The 18024-nt window shown below is 51.4% G+C and overlaps 7 protein-coding genes across 7 annotated transcripts; 3 read left to right on the plus strand and 4 right to left on the minus strand.

Annotated features, from left to right (window-relative positions):
• The first annotated feature begins 1276 nt into the window (after positions 1-1276).
• Positions 1277-3644, plus strand: PV07_09757 (uncharacterized protein). The gene is made up of 3 exons (XM_016397043.1): positions 1277-1473; positions 1531-1616; positions 1670-3644. The coding sequence occupies exons 1-3, from the start codon at positions 1372-1374 to the stop codon at positions 2196-2198; spliced, it is 717 nt and encodes a 238-aa protein (XP_016244234.1). The 5' UTR covers positions 1277-1371; the 3' UTR covers positions 2199-3644.
• On the minus strand, positions 2404-3524 carry PV07_09758 (uncharacterized protein). Its single transcript, XM_016397044.1, has 3 exons — positions 3215-3524; positions 2921-3140; positions 2404-2859 (listed from the first exon to the last, which is right to left on the minus strand). The coding sequence occupies exons 1-3, from the start codon at positions 3448-3450 to the stop codon at positions 2581-2583; spliced, it is 735 nt and encodes a 244-aa protein (XP_016244235.1). The 5' UTR covers positions 3451-3524; the 3' UTR covers positions 2404-2580.
• A 781-nt stretch (positions 3645-4425) lies between the features above and the next one.
• PV07_09759 (uncharacterized protein) lies at positions 4426-6693 on the plus strand (the record flags this gene model as incomplete). The annotated part of the gene is made up of 3 exons (XM_016397045.1): positions 4426-4764; positions 4817-4853; positions 4919-6693. The coding sequence occupies 3 exons, from the start codon at positions 4426-4428 to the stop codon at positions 6691-6693; spliced, it is 2151 nt and encodes a 716-aa protein (XP_016244236.1).
• A 15-nt stretch (positions 6694-6708) lies between these two features.
• PV07_09760 (uncharacterized protein) lies at positions 6709-8935 on the minus strand. The gene is made up of 6 exons (XM_016397046.1): positions 8470-8935; positions 8183-8404; positions 8089-8116; positions 7789-8018; positions 7244-7727; positions 6709-7179 (listed from the first exon to the last, which is right to left on the minus strand). The coding sequence occupies exons 1-6, from the start codon at positions 8513-8515 to the stop codon at positions 7008-7010; spliced, it is 1182 nt and encodes a 393-aa protein (XP_016244237.1). The 5' UTR covers positions 8516-8935; the 3' UTR covers positions 6709-7007.
• A 654-nt stretch (positions 8936-9589) lies between these two features.
• On the minus strand, positions 9590-10429 carry PV07_09761 (uncharacterized protein; the record flags this gene model as incomplete). The annotated part of the gene is made up of 1 exon (XM_016397047.1): positions 9590-10429. One exon carries the CDS (start codon positions 10427-10429, stop codon positions 9590-9592), a length of 840 nt encoding a protein of 279 aa, XP_016244238.1.
• Positions 10430-10822: 393 nt separating this feature from the next.
• Positions 10823-14490, minus strand: PV07_09762 (uncharacterized protein). Its single transcript, XM_016397048.1, has 5 exons — positions 14154-14490; positions 13584-14095; positions 13216-13355; positions 11587-12782; positions 10823-11538 (listed from the first exon to the last, which is right to left on the minus strand). Exons 1-5 carry the CDS (start codon positions 14388-14390, stop codon positions 10885-10887), a joined length of 2739 nt encoding a protein of 912 aa, XP_016244239.1. The 5' UTR covers positions 14391-14490; the 3' UTR covers positions 10823-10884.
• A 169-nt stretch (positions 14491-14659) lies between these two features.
• PV07_09763 (uncharacterized protein) lies at positions 14660-17578 on the plus strand (the record flags this gene model as incomplete). Its single annotated transcript, XM_016397049.1, has 2 exons — positions 14660-15681; positions 15727-17578. 2 exons carry the CDS (start codon positions 14660-14662, stop codon positions 17576-17578), a joined length of 2874 nt encoding a protein of 957 aa, XP_016244240.1.
• Positions 17579-18024: the final 446 nt, after the last annotated feature.

Raw genomic sequence — 18024 nt, forward strand, 5'->3', positions numbered from 1 at the left:
TCAGAATACCCAAAGAACTCATTTCTTACATTTGTTATGGCGCTAGTACCTCGTCTGCCGGTTGCCCCCGCTGCCCTTCCAGCAGTCGCTGCACCACTACCATTGACGAGTCTCCCCACAGAAGTCCGTCTCCAGATCTACAAGGAGGTCTTCAGCAAGATTGAACTTCAATATGACGTCTGCGAGAAAGTGGAAGGAACAGTGGGCCAGAATGGTCGCACTCAGTGGGTCGCCCGTATCTTGTGTCATACCCGGTTCAGCCCTCGTCAACCTCTCGCCATTTTAAGCACCAATAAACAAATCATGCTGGAGGCACAATCCTTTGCGATCAGCTGCCCAATCTTCGCTCAGGCCAACTATTCAGGCATAGTGCGCTCGCCGATTCGGTTGCCTCTTCCCATCCATGTGCGTGGCCAGGTTCGCTCACTCGCCACCACGGGAACTCCTCAAGCTCAACCATGGACCCTTCCTCTGGATGCGCGTCAGTTGCAGGCAAACGAATATCCGAACTTACGGTGTATCGAGCTTTGGCATCGTACAGAAATGTTGTACGTAGCCAACAATTTCATTCAACCCCTCTTGCGCGCGGGGATGCCTGAATTCATGCTGCCGCGCCACTCCATGGTGGACTTTGAGCAAGGGCGCCTCGGGGCCCTTGAACCGATGATTCGACTGAATGACGCCACCGTCAAGTTCCGAATCTGCCTCGTCAATCACCAGGGAAGCTTCGTTCGCAACGGTGACGAGGACAGATTGGAGGCGGTAAGCATCTTCTGAACAATCCAAATGCTCACGCTAATGTTCTTGCAGACCGTCGTCTGGAACCGACAGGGGATGCGGGTCATGGGCTTGACGCCCGTCAAGTCAAACAACACCGCGGCGAGAAATTGAACCGGGCGATACGCTACTGATCTGGTCGATTGTCAGATACGAGAGGACGTCGGGTGCAGTGGGAGGCAGCGATGATGGATGTCTCGCGTTTACCTCCTACGGAAAGCTTGGGGAGAGGGGAGGGCGACTTTGTCGATATTGAGCGGAGGTTGGGACCGGACCTTGATCCCTGAGCATGACTGCCGGCAGCTGAAACAAAGCTGCTCGCGAAACCAAGCCCCTAGATAGCAATCAAAGGATGATGATGGAGCTGCACACAATCGACCTGAAGTGTTTGACGGTTGGTCGATCGGTGAATCTATTTTTCCGATCCGATGCACAAGGCTGCAAGCCGCGACTTCATCCGCCGAGGATTATCCAGAATTTTTTCCTCAGCCCGCGGCTGCGCATCTACGAAAACATCCACGAAAACAGCCACTCTTCTGACAGTGTCTCGCTCTCTAAGATTTCATTTGCGTCATTCCCCTAAGTGCCATAAAGATGGATCTCGATGATAGGCCAAGGCTCTCAGTCGAAGCTGAAAAAGAGGTGACTAGATTATGGCGAACTTGGAGGACCGTGTTGGAGATGCTTGTGGACAGAGTATGAAAGAAACGAGTTGGCTCTACACCGTCGTGCCGAAACTGACATAATCCCTAGGGCTATGCTATCGCAGAAGATGAATTGAAAATCTCGCGCGATCAGTTCCAGCGCAAGTTTGGCGATCCTCAAAGCGGCTATGCTGAGTGAGTCTGAGGTGAACTCCAGACGATTACTTTCTGATTCTCACACTCTACAGGAGGAGGCTCATGAAACTCCAAGCTGTCCCTACTGAAGAGATGATCAAACGCGACACCCCTCGGGCTACGAAAGCCAATCCGAACCCACAAACCACCGCCGGCACGATCTGGGTCGAATTTAGTCCCGAAACAACCATTGGTATCAAACATCTGCGCGCGTTTGCCCAGCACCTTGATGCGAGCAAGTTCACCACGGGGATCTTCATTACCATCGGCCCAGTGACAGCTGCTGCCTTACGCGCCTTCGAGCCGCTTACCGAACGGGGAATCACCGCCGAATGGTTCCAAGAGCAGGACCTCCTTGTCAACATTACACGGCACGAATTAGTGCCTAAACATGTACTATTGAGCGCAGAAGAGAAAAAAGTGCTTCTGGACAGGTACCGCTTGAAGGAGACGCAGTTGCCCCGCATCCAATTCAGTGACCCTGTAGCCAAATATTTGGGCTTGAAGAGAGGCAACGTGGTTAAGATTATCAGAAAAAGCGAGACTGCGGGAAGATACGCTAGTTACCGATGGGTTTTCTAGTGATCACCAAGACTATTTCGAAAAGCGCGGAGTTTAGGGGCTTCGGCGAGAGGGCTAAAAGTGCATTGTGCGGCGTTTGATTTGGCTGGCACATGAAAACAGCCTGAAGGCTTGTTAGCACGAAGGGATCAATGTCACCTAGGTATTGTCGAACAGCATCGACACGCATCTTGCAATATCGAATTTTTGGAAGGCAGCACCAAACCTCCGGTTATGCGACTTTTCCTCCGGCTTGCATTCGTTCCTGGCTCTACACCACATGCCAAATCAAGAGCGTTGAAATGCAACGCTTCAGTACTTCCGCCATGCCCCAACGCTCTGCGTGCCACTCCACATTGTCGGTTGGATAGACCCCGTCTGCGATGAAAGCCCAGAATGAACCTCAACTACTCTTCTCGCCCAGCACGCGTTGACCAATTCTGACCAAGTCCTGATTCTGCAATGGGTCCTTCTCAAATCCGTTGAGTACTTGGTCCAACATGGCAGCCGAGACGTCCACAACGGTCACGCTAGGCAACGAGGCCACGAACCAGAGTAAGGTGGCTCTTAGCCAGTGAAAGATACTCCCTGGTTGTGTAATCAGTCCTGGTTTCGCTACGGTGGCCTCGATCTCGCCCGGGTGGGAAGACGCGAAGGCCAGGACTTGATTCTCGGTCTCGCCCTATCGAGGAAGTCAGAGCTTTCAGCGGCGGCTGTCTTGGGTGATCAAGCCAGGAACTCACGCGCATCAAGCAATATTTGGGCATGAATGTGGGTGTTTTTGTCTGGTCTCGTTCCGCAGCCATGCCGCTCATGTACAGGAAACGGCAGGGCGTCGATTTGCTTGCGGGGTTGCGGGCTTCAAATATTGCTTCGAGACCAGCCATGGTATACTCGTGGCAAACTCGATAGACCTCGTCCCACGGCATGGTTTTGGACTTGCTGGGCGTGATCGCGAGGGTCCTGGAGATGGAATTCAGCCTCTATCATGTTGCTTTTTTGGTACATGGAAGCGCAGCAAGACGGGAGTCACGGACCAAATACAGGCGTCTGCCCCCTCCAATTGCTCCTTCACATCGTCCGGGTACTTTGCAAAGTCTTCAAGCACCACGCTCTTCAACTTGGCCGTGTCCGCTCCGGGCCCCAGGTTGTCGGGGACCGTGATAGGGCGACGAGCCAAGGCAACCACCGTAGTTATGCTCGGGTTGTTCAGGCATTGGCGGATCAGCTCCGTCGCGACGAATCCGGTCGCTCCAGATATGATGAGCTTCATGGTCACACACTGGCTTCGAGATCTCGTTTCCCTTGGATCGCGATGCAGTGACACATTGCTGTCTGGGAGGAGATAGACGGGAAAGTTGTGCTGTGTACCAGGTAATAATGTGGATTTACGAGTACGGGCTCCGGTAGGGGTAGAACCGACGTGGGTGGGTGGCCTGAATAGCCCGGATTAGGCACATTAGCCTCGCTAATCTGCATTAAAAGTGCGAGCTAAGTGCACTTCCGCCCACCATGCTAACCTCTATCTTACTAGTGACTTGCGTAAATACGCCAAACCTTCCAATTCCAAGGTGCATAATTCTCGACATACCGCCCGACAGCCTCGTCAACACCACTGTGCAACTGAGAGCATTGTCATCAGGAGCCTGGCATCAAACTCTGTTCTATCTACATCGCGACATCTCGTCGCTGTACGTGGTCATGGCGTCAGCGAATGTTTGGTTTTCCCGTCGTTCATGAAATCTAATCAATTCTCCAATCCGCCTTGTTTCTTCAACTGCACCGCCCCCAACGACATATTTTTCAGCCTGATCGCAAAACTTCTTTTCGGCCCAATCCATTCACTCACCGTGACAAGGCAGACACGGCAGGAAAGGCGGATTTGACTGCGAGCAATGGAACTCTTTCCAATGTCGCCCTGGGCGGCGTTTCATTTCAAACCACTCGAATTTGGTACACTAACCCAGAGATGTCCGTCAGGCTGAGGCAACTCTGAATGTGGCTTGCATCAAGGCTTCGTGGCCCTGTACGATTGGTCAATGCAGCCGCTGGAGCCTGCTAATTATTGCCGATCTCCAGGTATATTGCGTCCGCATAAATCTCACGCCTGAAGCCAGACTCCAGCCTCAAGACTCCCTCGACGAGTGCGACAGGGCTTCAATCCATTTCTTTCTTGCTTCATTATTTGCGCACTCATCCTGGCCGAAAACCGGCTCCTCCACAAGCTGGAGCTGAGGGCTCAACGAAAATGGACACGGTATCCCGCGATTCAGCGAGAGTGGCCGTCTCTCAGCCTCAAATTGCGACACGAACCCACCTCATACCACATACCTTAAGATGTTATTCAGTGCCATTCCTCACTGTCTTGCCCCTTGGCCGCGTCATTGGCGCTGTCGTCCTCTATACCGCCACCGCGAGCAACGAACAAGATCACCTATCAAGCCCCCTGATCACCAACATGCTTGATGTGAATATTTTACCGAGCACCTTGATCCTGGTAGCTTTCCGTTACTTCTCCCTGAAGGTGGAACAAATGAAAGTCCCTACCGCGAAGTCGAAGAGCTCAAGGCCAGAGCAGGCTCGCGGCGTACGTTTCAGCTTCCTTTCTTGGCCCCGGAAACCCATATCCCATAACACAGAAGCTATACTTGATATGGTTTTTTGGACATGCTTTGTGTTCGCAATCCTCGCATTAAGCATGGAAACTATGACGCTAGCTAGCCGTCTTACTAATATTGAAGATTTAAAAGGGCAAAAAATAATTGCCTCACTTCGGAGGCTGGTAGACTGGCTGGTGACGTTTGTCATCTTCTGTCAAGCCATTCTGGTCCTCTGTTACACTTGGCTTGTATTCGGGGCTTCCGGGGTGCTTTCTAGGTCCTTATCTCGGGCCTGCGAAGGCATATTCACCACCATAAAAGTGATACTTTCAATAGTTGCTTGGCCATGCTTTGCGTTGCCAATGCTCCTATTCAGCACGGATACCATTACGCGAGCTGGCGGTCCTGCCGATGCCGATGCTGAACATTCAAGAGAGCAAAAAAAAGCTGCCTCAATTCGGACGCTGCTAGATTGGTTGTTGACGATTACCGTTTTCGGTCATCATGCCATTGTGATATTCTATCACATTTGGTTTATGTTCAAGCTTCGGAAAAGATTGACCTTGTTTGATGAAATTACCGCCTCTTCTGTCACTTTGGAGACCGAAGCGAGGCCACAGATTCCGATGCAAGAGATTCCGCATCAAACAGCCAGCATGGATACATTGTGGTACAGACGTTCGGGAAAATCACACAATATTCGAATTGCAGATCGTAACTCGACGCTGTCCGCAGGCCTGACCTCGATTGGGAGAGGGGTGGTCCCAGACGCAAACCAGCCTCATCGTGAAGAACCAATCTCCCAAAGTCGATCAAAACTGCACAACAAACCCCAACCGCAACTCGTGACCTGGAAATGTTCTTGTGGATCGAGCCTGTCAGACTATTATACAGATATCATACCAGGAAGCGTCCAGAGGCTGCAGGAGCAGCTGATAGAAGAAGCTTCGCCTCATTCCAGAAGGTACAGACTACTGTTTTCAAACATAGTAGCCTTGATCGCCTCCAAATTGACAACAAGGGCGACTTCTCCTCAACAATCGATTGATTCAAAGCAGGGGCCTCTAGAATCCCCATCATCATCATCAGCCGGGGTTCGAGCTCAAAGTCATACTCTCGGCTCTGGCGCTGGAGGACCTGCCCAAACTTCACCCTTTTATCTCTCTTCTCCTGGAATCCCCAATCCTCAAGAGCAGACACCGGCTTCACTAGTCCAATACCTTCTCTTGTGTTTTCCCGAAAGGTTATGCGGCTTGAGACTATACCACCAGCAACTTTTACAAACTCCTGGGTCAGCTCAGCTTCCCAATTACGTGGTGAACGACAATCAACTCTTCCGCCTATTGCGACGAAAGTATTCAGCCGAGCGGAGCAACAGTGTCTCGCGATTCTGGCCAAAGACAGTAATTCGAGTATCGCTGGCTCATTTTCTTGTGGACTCATCGGACCTGGTCGACCTTCGACACTATGCATGCCTCGGGGCGGCTGCCTATTGTAAATGCATTCCGCCGGCCCATGATAACTCATATCACTGCACTCCGCGGCCTTCACCGTATACTCCTCCCATTGGTACAAACTACCTGACACACCTCTTCCAGCACCCGGAATGCATCAAGAGCGGCAATACCCGCATACTCAACCAGATTCCTAAACGGCTCGGCCAATGTATCGCCACCTCTGGGGCCGAGGCGATCGAGGGCTGGGGGATAGAGTTCGAAGAAGGTTGGGACCGTGGCCGGCTCGGGAACGCGGCGTTTCTCGTCGTCGTGGCTGGAACTCTACTGTTTGCAGTGCTATGGGCCGTCCTGAAGCGAGATATACAAAGTGCGTTTACGGTCTCGGCGTATTTCGTCTCGATAGTGGCGATGGTGGGCGCATACATGGCTTCCACGGAGCCAAGGTTCGTTCACAAATGACACAAACACGGTAGATGACAGCCACGAACGATATAATTGACAGCGTGGCGCCCTCCAAGTGTGTCACCACCTACATCTAAGAGTTGTAGCATCAAGAGTCTACGCCTTGTATCATGGTATTCGGTATAATGTTCCTGCCCTGCCAATGTTTCCCCTTGCCCTGACACAACGACGCCAACGCCCAACAACCGTCTAATGCTCAAAGGATGATCTAGCCAGTCTTGATTCCTCATAGAGTGATCTCCAAGCAAACGTTGTTTTTCTTGTTTCTGAGTCTCGTGTTTATCCACAACAGCAGCCTCTTCGTCCTATGTTTATTCTTGAAAGCTGTTGAGCGCGATGTTGGACGAATTCTTCGACGAGTCTCCTACTCGGCTGTACTGTCGGCGGTGGCGGAAGGCCATGAACTCGAGACCGAGGGCCAGCACGGCCGAGACGATGCCGACGGCGATAGCAATGCCGGTGTCGTCGCTGAGCAAGGCACCCCTAGGTCAGACTGTGCGTTAGCGGCCATGGTTGCGTGTCAGCCGTGAGCTCCGTGTTTACTTACAGGATGGCATTGACCATGCCCGCGTAGATGAGAACGCGGCCAAGCCAGATGTGGAAATGCGAGGGGACCGTGCGGCGGCCGACCTTCTTGTAGTTGAGGTGGTGGATATAGCCCATGACGACCTGGAAGGAGAGGACGGCGACGACGCAAATCCCCAGGATCTGATGGGTCTCGTCAAACGCCGAGTATTCGACCCCGGTGATGCTCAGGGCGATCGCTACCGCCAGGCCAAGGTATGCCCCGACCGTCGCGAAGAGTTGGAGCATCCAGTGCACCTTGAAAGCGATCGACCATCGCCACCGCAGCCCGAGGACGCCCACGGGGAACACAATGACGAATGCAACGCCCAGGAGGATTGCGTGTGCGTAGACGAGGCCGTGGTAGTAGTCGGGCTGACCTTCTGCCGAGACACTGGACGTGCCTGATATGCTTGGGACGGTGGCGACTGCGTTCTGTGTCGCGGTCATGTCGACAAAGAAAACGCCTGCGGACGAGGGTCAGCAATACATCCCCACCGGTCGCGCTACGAGTGTGGTTAGACCGACCATAATGTGAATGTTGGTCGATTTCTGCATCGATGGAGTTCGACTGGACTTGCTCATTCGGCCCAACCGCCCATATCCATGATTGCTTCGTTCTTGTCACATCGACTTTGTTGAACTTGTGGCTTGAGCTCTGGTACCACTGTATAGTTGCTGTCATCTTTCCGTTCTCGACCTCGGAGTTGAGCACGGTTGCATTGACACCAGACACGGGCTCCGGCGTGTCGTGGCCACTGTTGAATGAGGATCAGTTCAGGGACTAGCGACAGCCCATCTATGTGGGATGTGGTATCTGGTACGGACCTCGAGGTTCTCACGCTAAGCGTGACGCCTGTACATGCTTGTCAGCGGCTGCCAGGGTTGGAGTACGCATATAAATAGAGACGGAAGTACTCACCATTGCCTTGGCCAGAAGGATATATAATGAACATGAGGGAGTCGTGCATCCGGTCGCCGGTGCCTACTGCGGCCCAGCCGTAGGACGTGGGCGCCGAGATCTGCATGTTGAACTCCTCGGCGGCGGCGTTGCCATTATTGCCGGTAGAAGATATGGCAAACCCAAAGTTCTCTGATTTCTCGTAGAATTGTGCCTGTTTGGCGAAAGAATAGGCCGCGAATGCTAAAGTGGTTCTCGGTCAGCTCGTTGAGGGTGGAAAAAGTATTGGTATATTTTGAGCCACTCACACGACAGGAGTCCAGAATATGCAACAAGTCTCGTGAGCATCTTCATGTTGGTGACCAGGAAAAACCCGTTAATTGTTGAACACCCGAACAACGCTCTCTGCAATTGAGGGTTCTATATGGGAAAGGGAATCCCAAGCTGCATGTTGACGGCGGCAAGGAGCTTATAAGTACCACATTGCCGTGGCGATCGAAGCCCCTGCCGAGCAAAGCTTGCGTGTGCTGTTCTTGTCCTTGCAGGCATCTGCATTGAGGCTGAGCGCGCGAGCGCGTTGGCTCGCTGATATCATACGACCCAAGGTCGTTGTTCTCCACTCGTTGGCCAATGAAAGCGTGTGTATTTGTCAGAGCTGAAGGCCATCGGCACAGCTGAGAATTCTGGACAAAGGGGATATTTTTGTGCCGAGAAGGACGAGATATCAGATTAGATATTGAGCTGAGGATGGTTGTTGGAAATGCTGCGTGATGCCAAGTATGGCAGGCGTTCCAGGTGCCAAGATGCTTCCCCAAGTAACTTTTCAAGCTTGTCGGACGCTAGCCTTTTCAGGCAGCCGTATGCTTGGCTTCAAAAGATGAGTAAAAAACTGCTCGGAGCTCATGTGCGACTCACCCCAGCCGTGCCGTTTTTATAACCACTCACCCCTCCCTCTCCCTCTTCCCACGCACCCCGCACACCTCCACACTCACCCTTCATCCTGACCCAGCTCCACCGCATGTAGCGCCAACCAGGACCTAAAGTTTGCGGCGCGGCGCCCGTTCCCTCTTTGACGCCTTTTTCAACTTGCGACCACTTTCCTGGATCTCAGCTTAGGCCGGCCTGGCCTGTTGGGAACACTGTAAACAACTGTGTAGTGAGAATGGCATCCATTTTTCCGTAACAACGATCGAGGATTGAAATTGCCGGAGCAGATGTCATGTGTATTATAGAGCCACATGATTCAATTCTCACCATATTTCTGTGTATTCATGCGCGAGGAATAACGGTTCCAACCATGTCATACACAAATTATATGACCCTGGAAGCCGGGCCTATATTAAGGCCTAACCTAATGTAATGATGTAGGCGGACATGAAGGCTTCTAGCCATAATGTTCTAGGTGATATTTGCACGGTTTCCTCCTTGTCATTTCTTTGATGGTAGATAAATGCACAACTCGTCCTCCCCTATCTCCACACTTTCGTACTCGACCTCTTCCTCCAAGTCCTCGTCGATTTCGTCTTTCGTCGCTTCGACAAGGACCAATGGCTCCTCCCTTTTGTCTCCGGCACCGGTCAGGAACGCGCTCTTATGGCTAAATAGCTCTGTCTCTACCCCTGCCCTTCGAGTTCGAATAACATTGAGCCGATACGCGAACACAATCCCCGGTGCCGTGTCGTACGAGTCGGTAACCTTCTTCTGGCCGTCGTGCTTCACTTCTCCCCCAATCTCAATGGGCACAGTCGCTGTGGGCGGCCCGGACCCCTCGGCTGTCACTGTAAAATTGGAGGAATTTCCCTTCGCTACCGTAAATGATGACGTGGCTATGCGCAGTCCCGAGACTATGTAGACGGCGCGCTTGCCAAACATGCCGGAGTCGATTTGGGCGCGCACGGCTGGCAGATTGGCAATTGCGGTCACCGTCTCTGGCATCAGCGGATCGGAGAAAGACTGAATTTCATGATCTGTTTCACTGTAGTCGATGCTATTACTCTTCCCGATGTCAGCGCTGGCTGATGCAGAGGCGGTTCCTTCGAACTTGAACCACAGGCTCTGGCTAGTGGACCGCGATTCTGAGCGGCTGTGGATGTGATTTGGTTCGACGATAGTCTTGGTGGTTGGCAGCTTGATATCGCTTGCCGTGCCGGAGCCTACAGCCGCGAGGACAGTGGTCGGCTTGAACCAGTGTGGAATTACCATGCCTAGACGGAGCGGCCCATCAGTGGTGAAGGTGAAATCCGGCGGGAGAAACCACGTTCCAGGCATCGCGGGCTCGTGTCGTTGCTAAGGGTCTGAACTGGATATTCCACGGGTTGGTTTTGAAGCATCAAAAGAGACAAGCTGAACTCTTGTTGCACGCCAAGCCATCTCGCATGAACCACCAGGTGACTTTTTGAAACTGTAATCCTTTGAGGGCTTTGGGCGGCCGAGGGCATCAATGGCCGCTGCGTATGAATATCTTGTGGTGATATAGTTTTGCCTCGCGTTTAGCGACCCTGTTTTCCAACGTGTCTAGCCTTCAAATGGTGCTCAGATGGAGATTTCTGTTTCTTAGACGGCGTGCCGCCGGGTTGCCATTGCTCATCTCCCATCTAAAGTGGCGAAGACATGTTTGGTTTCTGTCGTGTCCCGAACTTCAAGGGCTTGGTGCAACAATTCCCGGTAATAACATGTAATTCTTATTCATGAAACCAGCAGCTTGCTACGCTAGCATACGTGGACTATTCCTCGTTATTCATTTCTTCAACCACCCGGCAAACGGAAACAAAAACTTGCAAATCTTTCTCTTTCTCTCCCCAATACCATATGGGGTTGATAAATTGCTCTCGATAGCCAGTATTTAGCGACATGGCATGCAGCATCCGCTCCATCCCTCTCTTCGTGTAAAGCTTAGCGCACTCCTCTTCAGATCCCTTGAGTTTGAGCAGAGACGGCAGTGCTGCGATGTACGAGAGGGTCATGGCGACAATCCCAGCCGCAATCGCGGTAGCAATCGACGTTCCTGCGCCGAGATCCACTTTGGGGAAATGATCTTGGATTTCTTTGGTGATGGACGGCGGGATGTTTGTGCCGTAAGTGCCAAGTTTCATAGGCCCTTTTCCAGGATGGGTAGGATTTGACCGTAAGAAAACTCCTTCCGAATCGGCGGCATGGATGGGTATGACGTCTTTGTGACTGGCTGGGAAATCTTTCCTTCTATCCCACGAGTTCCCAGCGCTTGCGAGAAACAATACGGAACCATTACGATCCTTTCTGACTTTTTCGATGGCATCTGAAATGACCGTATGTGTCCTCCCGGGCTTATCAGGGAACCCAAAGGACATGGAAATGACATCAACTTTCCATTCAGGGTCTAATCCCGCGTGCTCGATTGCCTGGCCCGTGGTCAGCACGTTGTCAAGGAACAGCTGCGTAGCGCATACCTGGGCAATATTCTCCTCGTTGTTCTCCAAGTCATCAGTATTCTCTGCCACACGAATCAAGTAGATGTCGACTATTGGCGCAACATGCATGAGCAGTCGTGCCATGAATGTGCCGTGGCCAAACGTATCAATTTCTCTCTTTGATCCTGCAGCGGCGAAGTCCTTCCAGCGCTTAAGCCTGTTTGACCTTTGGGAATTTTGAAAGAAAGGCAGATCTGCCTTGCATCCGGTATCCAGGATCGCAACTCGAACGGGGTTTTCGATCTTCGCCAGTCGTCGACAGCGCGTTATGTGCCTCGCTATAACCTGGAGATCCTGAAGGAACCCCTCTGTACTGCTTGAATGGCCAGAGTGGAACGCAGGGTGTGTGCTAGTTTCCCTCCAGAAGCATTGGAGCTCCTCATTGTCCGCCAACATCGATTTGCGGCGTATTTTCTTCCGTATTGGGACCAATGGCATTTCTTCCGTGTCCTCGAATCCTACCGTAGCTAACCAAAACAAGGGGCGGACAACCTTTCGGTACAGAGCATCTCTCCTTTCTGACAGCGGCGAATCCTTGGCGTCTTCATTGTCATCACCCGAATGGCTTCGGTGTCGGGATTTTCGGCGTTCTGCAGTCTCTTTGAAGCTGGCAGAGTCCAAACAGCTCTCAACGGCTTCTATAAAGTAGTCCTTCCACCGAAAGCCATCCCACCTCGCATCCTTCAATTCCTTCACCTTCATCTTGGCTTTGACATGGGCCGTGTTTGTATGTGCGAGAAGGCTGAGTTTTGGGTCGTGTTCCAGTCCCAGTGCCTGACCAAGGCCGATTTCCAGAAGAACAATACCCAAGTAGAGTATTCGTGGATACCGATGAGTGTACTGATCCTTGTCGTAAAACTCTGCTGGCGATTCCTTGTACCGGGACCCGAAAGGGAACGAAATGAAGGCTCTCAGGGGGATTTTTTCTGACGGTGAGAATTTCCCATCGAGAGGGATGAAAAAGATGTCTTCACTTGTCCATCTAGCGTTCATTAGTTCCGAATTATAAAACCGCCAGAAGGCTCGAGCTATGACATAAGACAACTTGATCTTGTGCTCGACCGTAAATTCGGTCAGGTTGAACAATTCCGAAAGTGGGACGCCACAACCTGATATAATATGCTGAAGCTGCCCGGGTTCTCGCCGTTCGTAAAGATGGCAGTCTTCATCCAGATCTGATATGTTCAGCCAGTACTTTGTACGCAACAAACGAAAGAGAATATTCAGCATTTAGAGTTTGCCTCCATGCACTAGGAATCCCACCCCTTGTATTTACTGCATGAGAAAGGTGCATCTCTTGATGCTTTCTCAATTTGGCGAAAAATCACAAAAGTGGTAATTCTGTCCAAAGAATTGGATCGTTTTCTCCTCTCCCGTATAGCTTCTAGCCCTAGAAGGGAAAAAAAAGGGGGGGGGGGGGGTTGGTGAACAGGTTGCTGTTACTGTTTCTGGAACCCGTGGCTATCTTTCCCGGAATCTGAGAGATACCGCCCCAAGGAATTCTCCAGGTGGATCATGAGACAACGATATTCGAATGGGAAAGATTCAAGCTCGAGAGGAGCGTCTCCAGCGCCACCAAAATCCAGGAATAATGAGGTTTCAGCTTACCCAGATAAATTTTCGCATAGTTTGGATTTTCGAGATGCTTGCACATTTCACCATACTCCATCAAGGATGACTCAGAAGGATCAGAGTCGACTCTGTTGTCCTGCTGGAACTTCTGCGTGGCTTTTGGTTCGAGATCTTTTCTGCATCTTATTAGCTGATTTTGACTACCTAAGCCCTAGCAGGGTTTCTCAGGGAAGAAACATGTCTGTCACACTCAAGGGAAAGATGGGTCTCTGGTCGTCAGGGACTTTTAACACCTGGAGAAACGACAACACGTTTACTTTTCCCCATGCACTGCGTATGCTCAGGTGAGAGAATCACGTCTCCCGACGACTGGGAGGGGCTTTCGAAGATAAGCAATAACTTACATTGGAACGCTGATGGCGACTTCCTGCCAGTAAGTCATCTTCGAAGTTGCGATTATTATGTTGAAAAGGGCCAGTTGGTTTTTGGAGCGAAATCCAGAGTTGAGGCAGAGCCTGGTGAGGTGCCAATCATTTTCCGTTGAACCCTCGAGCACCGGCATCACATGATATTCTTGCACACAAGATGCATGGCTCTTGACTCCATTGAGGAGCAGCTTGTGAACTCCATCGGGATACAGATCCCTCGCAAGAGGCCTTAGGTGTGAGTAAGCGTCGAAATCAGCAGTAGTACCCTGCAGTTCCCGTGCATTCTTCGTGAGTCTGTCGGAAAGCTCGATAAAACGTGATAGGAAAGGCTCGATGGTACCGGGTCGTTCTTTGCAAAACTTGGTAATTGATTGCCGCACTCGATCTTTCGAATCTTCGACTTTAAACAGTTGAACGAGAACATCGCGCAGCTCCTGGGGGCTCTTCTTCAAATAGAGGCGTCCCCTCGGAGCTGAAAGCGTTTGCCACTAATTTTTTCATGACTTTACTTCGCTGGTCCAACGCTCGGGTCCGTGACTGAATTACCTTGCAGATTTCTAATAGATCATGCAGCGCCCGCAGAGAAAGATTTTGAGTGTCCGGCGGAAGTTGATAGAGACCCTGAGTCGACAAATGTGGTGCGATGTAGAAAAGTCGAGAGGCAATGTTGGCCGCTAAAGCGCTCTTGTTCGCGACGGCGATGGGAAAGAGAACATTGGATGCCTCCAGAGCCACTGAGGCCAGGAGTTCCGAGGCGAAAACGCGGTTTTTCGAATGCTCCATGATGACATGAGGGAGGAACCGCCTGGTGCTGCGGGAGCACAGATAGCGTCATCAGCAATGAAGATGACTTCGAGATGAGGCCGACAGAGCGAGCTCTTGGTGATAGGGTGAAAGGGCGACAGGGCAGGTTGAAGAAGGACTCAGCTTCAGCCCAGCACGTGGCCCCGCTTCGGGCCTGGAAATCGCCGGGAAACCTTCTGTATTCGGCTCTCGACAATATCCCAACGACGTCTGATGCCGCCAACATCTACAGGGCGAGGTCAGCAAGAATGGCTTCCGCCTTGGATCTCACTTCAGAAGGATCTCCGACTGGCGCGGTGGTGAGGTCATGCTTCGAGGAGTTCAAACAATGCATCCAACAGCTGGAGGGCAAAGACAAGATCCATGTCCAGACCAGATTTGCTGATCTGCGGCTCTGGGCTGACAGCGTTGGGGCTACCGCGCAAGCGAAGGCTTCTCTGGATTGGAGATTCCAGCACCGACCCAATGACCTTTATTTCATCCGGGGACATCTTTCAATGCTGGAAGGCTTTCTGAAGGAATGCTTTGCCGCGGCAAACGACAAATCTGATATCTGCGATATAATTGCCAATATCGACTCGACTGTGGACAGCCTGGCCTTCATAGGAGTTCAGATTCGGCGAAGTGGCCGCAAATCTCGACTTCGAAGAGCGGATGATTCCTTTGATCAGAATCGGGACGAGTATCGCAAGCTCAGAGCGCATCTCGCCTGCATCGTCGCGTCGAAGCCAACCAAGGAGGGCAGACCGAAAGACGAAGGGAAAGAGATCCACAGTATTGACTACTTTGCCAATCTGAAACTCCCACAAATCCAGGAACGCCTCGTCGAGGCCAACCTAAGACGGCGACATAGGTTCATAGAAGCCCAGAGACATTCTCACGGGCTGAAGGATCCTTCCACGAAGCCTTCTCATACCATATCCCAACAACAGTTTATCGCCATGGCAGCAATCCACACAAATCAGGAAGTTAGCCCGATGCAGGGCAAGAGGGAAGCTACTACAATGCGACAGAAACAAGCACATCCGACTGGTCCGAGGACAGACGTTCCCACGATGCCCGCGACATCGGCTTCAGGCATAGATTCGACATGGGGAGGACTTCGGAATAAACGTCAGCCCGGATCAACAGTCACTCGAATCACGGCCATTACGGCTGCTGCAAGATATCCCAGGGCGCAAACTTTATCGAATCCGGACCAGCAGTTGGTCAAATGCCCCTGTTGCTGTCAAGCCATCCCGGCCACTGAACTGGAAGACAGTCAATGGAGGTAAGAGTTTCTTCCACCGTTGGATCAGGATGCTAATGAAATCAGAAAACATGTGGCGAACGATCTATGCCCGTACACCTGCGTCCTCGAGGACTGTCCAACGCCGTACAATCTCTTTGTAACGCAGAAGGAATGGAACGACCATGTCATGAACGACCATCCCCCTCAATGGCAATGCCCTTGCTGCGAAGGCGACCCTCCTATGTTCAAGTCGCTCTCTAGCATCATAAGTCATATGGTGTCCAAACACCCGAATGTTAATTCTAACAATCTTGAGGACTTGTTATCAAGTTCAGAAATCAGTGTGATGGGAATTACAAAATGCCCCTTATGTGATTCTGAGGGGCCTCAGGACTCGCCAGATCTCGTCGAACATGTTCTGCATCATGTACATGAGTTTTCTCTCCGTTCCCTTCCTTGGCCCATGGATCCAACTATCAGCCTAGAGAAACCCGTTGGGATATTCGATATGAGTCATGCAGAGAAAATCATCAGAGATGATACAGGCAATGAACATATTTTCCACATTGCTGAATGGGCTGAAACTGTGGTTCCAATCTTCGACCTGAGCCGCGGGGTCAAAATCTTCAATGATCCTGAAGGCAACGAGCTCGATATGGACATTGCTGGGTGGCCCGAAAACACTACACTGGAGGGCGAACTATCGTTGCAACTCTGCGATATCGACCAGAATCCACCAAAGACCAGCGAAGAAGAGTCGACGCTAGACACCCCTTCCAACAAGGATTATTTCTCTCAAAATGAGTATTTCGCGGATGAATCTAGCGATGGCCGGTTTCCTTCTCAAACCTCTCGCTCGTCCCAGCAGACGCAAATTATTGACTTCTTCGGTGAAAGCTTCCTTGAAGATCAATATGCGGATGACTCTTCCGAACAAGACCGCGACGTCAATGAAGCCTCTAGACCTCAGCATATGACGATTCGGTATAAGAGGACGAGTGAGATCAAGGATCTTCAAGACGACATTAAATTGGCGAGACGGAAAGTCGAGTCGATACCGGAAGACCACCCTAATTGGGCCGGATGGTTAAACACTCTCGGGATTCGACTCAGCGATAGATATTCAAGAACGGGATCATTGGCAGACCTCGAAGAAGCCATTCAAATTATGAAGACAGCAGTCAAAGCGACACCAGCAGACCACGCAGACAAGGCGGAACGGTTGAATAACCTCGGAATCCAATTCGGCAAGAGATATACCAAAACTGGAGAGATGGCAGACCTCGAATACGCCATTCAAATCATGCAAAATGCCGTCGAAATGACACCAGCAGACCACTCAAATAGAGCAGCCGTTTTGAGCAACCTAGGGAATTCCTTCCGTCATATGTTCGAGTTGACTAGGGGTCTCAACGACATAAACGAAGCCATCGGTTTCGGCGAGGAAGCTATAGCTGTTACTCCTCACGACCATCCAGACAGGGCAGCTATTTTGAGTCACCTGGCAAATTCCCTCTGTCACAAGTTCAAGCGGACTAGTGATCTCCAGGACCTAAACGAAGCTATTAGTATAGGAAAGGAAGCTGTGGCTGCTACTCCTCACGACCATCCGGACGGAGCGGCTATTTTGACTAACCTAAGCAATTCTTTCTACCATAAGTTCGAGTGGACTCATGATCTCCAGGCCCTAATCGACGCCATCAGTATAGCAAAGCAAGCTGTATTTGCTACTCCGAACGACCATCCAGACAGGGCAGCTATTTTGAGTCACCTGGCAAATTCCCTCTATCACAAGTTCAAGCAGACTAGTGATCTCCAGGACCTAAACGAAGCTATTAGTATAGGAAAGGAAGCTGTGGCTGCTACTCCTCACGACCATCCGGATAGAGAGGCCATTTTAAGTATGCTTGAATTTGCAAAATCCGGGTATGATTAATGGTACAACTACAACCTGTCCTTTCAAGCATTGACGACAGGTTATTCTTACATGCGTCTATGAGTAATTTAGGGTTAAGAGTTGTGAGAATACCAATATCGGAGCGTGTGCCGGAACGAGGGGCAAGGTGTTCGGTCTGACACGGATGGCATCTGAAGGCTATGCGAAGGAGGGTTGCGGGTCAACGTCAGTGGTCCCGGCTACACTGAAACGCGCGCAGCAATGACATCGCCGCTCCTGCTGCTGTCCATGAAATAGCGAACGACAAATGCTGTACCGATGCTACGGATGGGAAGACATGAGAAGCCGGCCGATGGCGTTGTTTGGCTGTATGACCGCTGTGTGCCACCCGACCGACCTCGATGGCGGACGTATCGAAGTCTCGTGGTGCCACGTTTGGAAAGGCTGGGACTTGCGGAAGCCTGCAAATGCCGAATTCCGTTATG

The sequence above is a fragment of the Cladophialophora immunda genome, assembly GCF_000835495.1.
Source record: "Cladophialophora immunda strain CBS 83496 unplaced genomic scaffold supercont1.6, whole genome shotgun sequence".
Taxonomy (NCBI): domain Eukaryota; kingdom Fungi; phylum Ascomycota; class Eurotiomycetes; order Chaetothyriales; family Herpotrichiellaceae; genus Cladophialophora; species Cladophialophora immunda.

What these genes read in the sequence shown, in the direction of transcription:
- PV07_09760 (XM_016397046.1), bottom strand. Translation starts at nt 8,515, where the DNA reads ATGAAGATGCTCACGAGACTTGTTGCATATTCTGGACTCCTGTCGT. An exon ending in TCCTTCTGGCCAAGGCAATG is followed by an intron (nt 8,117 to 8,182) that starts GTGAGTACTTCC and finishes AAGCATGTACAG; the next exon opens with GCGTCACGCTTAGCGTGAGA. An exon ending in CGACCAACATTCACATTATG is followed by an intron (nt 7,728 to 7,788) that starts GTCGGTCTAACC and finishes CCTCGTCCGCAG; the next exon opens with GCGTTTTCTTTGTCGACATG.
- PV07_09762 (XM_016397048.1), bottom strand. Translation starts at nt 14,390, where the DNA reads ATGGAGCATTCGAAAAACCGCGTTTTCGCCTCGGAACTCCTGGCCTCA. An exon ending in ATCTATTAGAAATCTGCAAG is followed by an intron (nt 14,096 to 14,153) that starts GTAATTCAGTCA and finishes TGAAAAAATTAG; the next exon opens with TGGCAAACGCTTTCAGCTCC. An exon ending in GTCGCCATCAGCGTTCCAAT is followed by an intron (nt 13,356 to 13,583) that starts GTAAGTTATTGC and finishes AATAAGATGCAG; the next exon opens with AAAAGATCTCGAACCAAAAG.
- PV07_09757 (XM_016397043.1), top strand. Translation starts at nt 1,372, where the DNA reads ATGGATCTCGATGATAGGCCAAGGCTCTCAGTCGAAGCTGAAAAAGAG. An exon ending in TGGAGATGCTTGTGGACAGA is followed by an intron (nt 1,474 to 1,530) that starts GTATGAAAGAAA and finishes CATAATCCCTAG; the next exon opens with GGCTATGCTATCGCAGAAGA. An exon ending in CCTCAAAGCGGCTATGCTGA is followed by an intron (nt 1,617 to 1,669) that starts GTGAGTCTGAGG and finishes CACACTCTACAG; the next exon opens with GAGGAGGCTCATGAAACTCC.
- PV07_09758 (XM_016397044.1), bottom strand. Translation starts at nt 3,450, where the DNA reads ATGAAGCTCATCATATCTGGAGCGACCGGATTCGTCGCGACGGAGCTG. An exon ending in GGGGCAGACGCCTGTATTTG is followed by an intron (nt 3,141 to 3,214) that starts GTCCGTGACTCC and finishes TTCCATCTCCAG; the next exon opens with GACCCTCGCGATCACGCCCA. An exon ending in CCAAATATTGCTTGATGCGC is followed by an intron (nt 2,860 to 2,920) that starts GTGAGTTCCTGG and finishes CTTCCTCGATAG; the next exon opens with GGCGAGACCGAGAATCAAGT.